The sequence below is a fragment of the Dendrobium catenatum genome, unplaced genomic scaffold, assembly GCF_001605985.2.
Source record: "Dendrobium catenatum unplaced genomic scaffold, ASM160598v2 fragScaff_scaffold_29, whole genome shotgun sequence".
NCBI classification, from domain to species: Eukaryota; Viridiplantae; Streptophyta; class Magnoliopsida; order Asparagales; family Orchidaceae; genus Dendrobium; species Dendrobium catenatum.
The window spans coordinates 185,943-187,806 of record NW_021318491.1 but is presented as its reverse complement, the minus strand read 5'-3'; the positions used below and the strand labels follow the sequence as shown (position 1 = coordinate 187,806).

Below are 1,864 nucleotides of genomic sequence, written 5' to 3'. Positions count from 1 at the left end.
AGAATCAAATTAGAGGGAAGTTAAAATTTTTAACGTATTAAGAAATAAATTGAAAAATATGAAGTATAAATGAGGCATGCTTTAGAAAGTATATCATTTTTCCTACAACAAAATAAATATGACATGAAAATCTCTAACATAATTTACCAAAAAAAAAAATTTAACAATTTGCAAGTTCATAAAAAAAGTAACTTCTAACGAATTGCAAAAACAATATCATTAGTAAGTAAAACATTATCAGTTGAGAAACAATTTGACTTAAATGTAGAAGACATTTGATTTTCATAACAAAAAGAGAAGAGATAATCAACAATTAGCTAACATTTTAGTAGGAGTTAAAACATGTGGCAATTTCCAAAAAAAGTTAATTATTAGAAATAGAAACACAACATAATATTCAAATATAACGAATGTCATCATCTCTAAAAGTTGCTATAACTTGCAATAAAGAGAACTAAAAAGAGAGATAGTGAGAGAGAGACAGACGGAGAAATAAGAAATAAATATCTAGAGTATCAAGAGTTAAATATGTATGTTAAACATGAATAATGATGAAAGTTTAAAGCTCTTCTAATTTGATTCTTTTAGGTTCGATCTCAATAACTTCATCAGATATTTCTTTTATTGATTGAACTGTAATTGAACGAAAGCTTCGATTTCCATATTCTTTATCTTGAACCTTTACTGAGAATATCAGCTCCTTATCACAAATATTTGTGATAATGTTATTATAATCTTCTATATTGGATGCCTATATTAAAAATAAAAAAAATATATATAAGAATATGCTTATATAAGTTATGATATAAATAGAACGACATAAAAAATTTTTTTACCTTTATTTTCTCTAAATTTGTAACTGGCATGCCAATAAGTTGTTCAACTTCATTATCAAAAACTGTAAATATTGCAGTTGAACTAATATCCTCAACACGTAATTTGATAAGATACCTGTAAAAATAATAATTTTTCGAATATGTTATAAAGTTTATATTTTTTATTTCAAATAGGATAATATTATCTAAATGTTTTACCTCAAACTATATTCAGGATTTTCTTTTGAGCATTTTGAACAATTCGCAATACCATCAATAATAGAAATTTTTGATTTACATGTACTGCATGAATTGTACCATAGATTTCCTTCTTGATTAAGTCCTTTTATTACGACTCTTGTGGAGTAGTACTTGACCTGAAATGCATAAAAATTTATTAATAAAAAAGAAAATATAATAATTATTGAAAACATTTATTACCTCTCCCAATGATTGTTCAGATGTGTTGATATTTTGTAGATTTGTCATCAAATATGTATCAGAAACAGATGATATATGTTGATGAATAATTTTATTGGATCTGTAAATTGAAAAATTTCAGAAGTAAAAATAAGGAAAATTAAAATGAAAAGTTAAAGTAAAGCATTAAAAATTTCATACAAATCCAAGAGTTCTTTTGATGATGGCAGATTTGGATTAATTTCTAAAGTTGTTGATTGCGTTGTTGAGAGTATGAAACCTGATATATTATAAAATATGATTAAAGAATGTATAAGATATATATATAACATATAGAGTATGAAACATGTGGAAGTACCATTAAAATTTTTTGCCAATGATGCCTTTTTGCTAGAATGATTGTTTTTCATTTCTTGAATCCTCTATATTGTTTCCTTCAACTGTTGCCAATGCCTTCCCATAAAAGTAAAATGTACAAACTTCCGACCTATTAAAAGAAAAAAAAATATTTATATAAATATATAAAATCTTTTTTTTAAAATAAATTAATATGATTACATACACTAACGTCAACAATCTGTAAATCTCGTTTGACAAATTTTTGGTTTATTCAGTTTGTCTGTAGATCA

General features: G+C 24.6%; 1 protein-coding gene across 1 annotated transcript; it reads right to left on the bottom strand.

The window, feature by feature from the left end:
* Positions 1-488: 488 nt before the first annotated feature.
* On the bottom strand, positions 489-1,626 carry LOC110098275 (replication protein A 70 kDa DNA-binding subunit B-like). Its single transcript, XM_028693008.1, has 6 exons — positions 1,594-1,626; positions 1,437-1,515; positions 1,257-1,356; positions 1,035-1,192; positions 837-951; positions 489-751 (listed from the first exon to the last, which is right to left on the bottom strand). Exons 3-6 carry the CDS (start codon positions 1,302-1,304, stop codon positions 560-562), a joined length of 513 nt encoding a protein of 170 aa, XP_028548841.1. The 5' UTR covers positions 1,305-1,356; positions 1,437-1,515; positions 1,594-1,626; the 3' UTR covers positions 489-559.
* Positions 1,627-1,864: the final 238 nt, after the last annotated feature.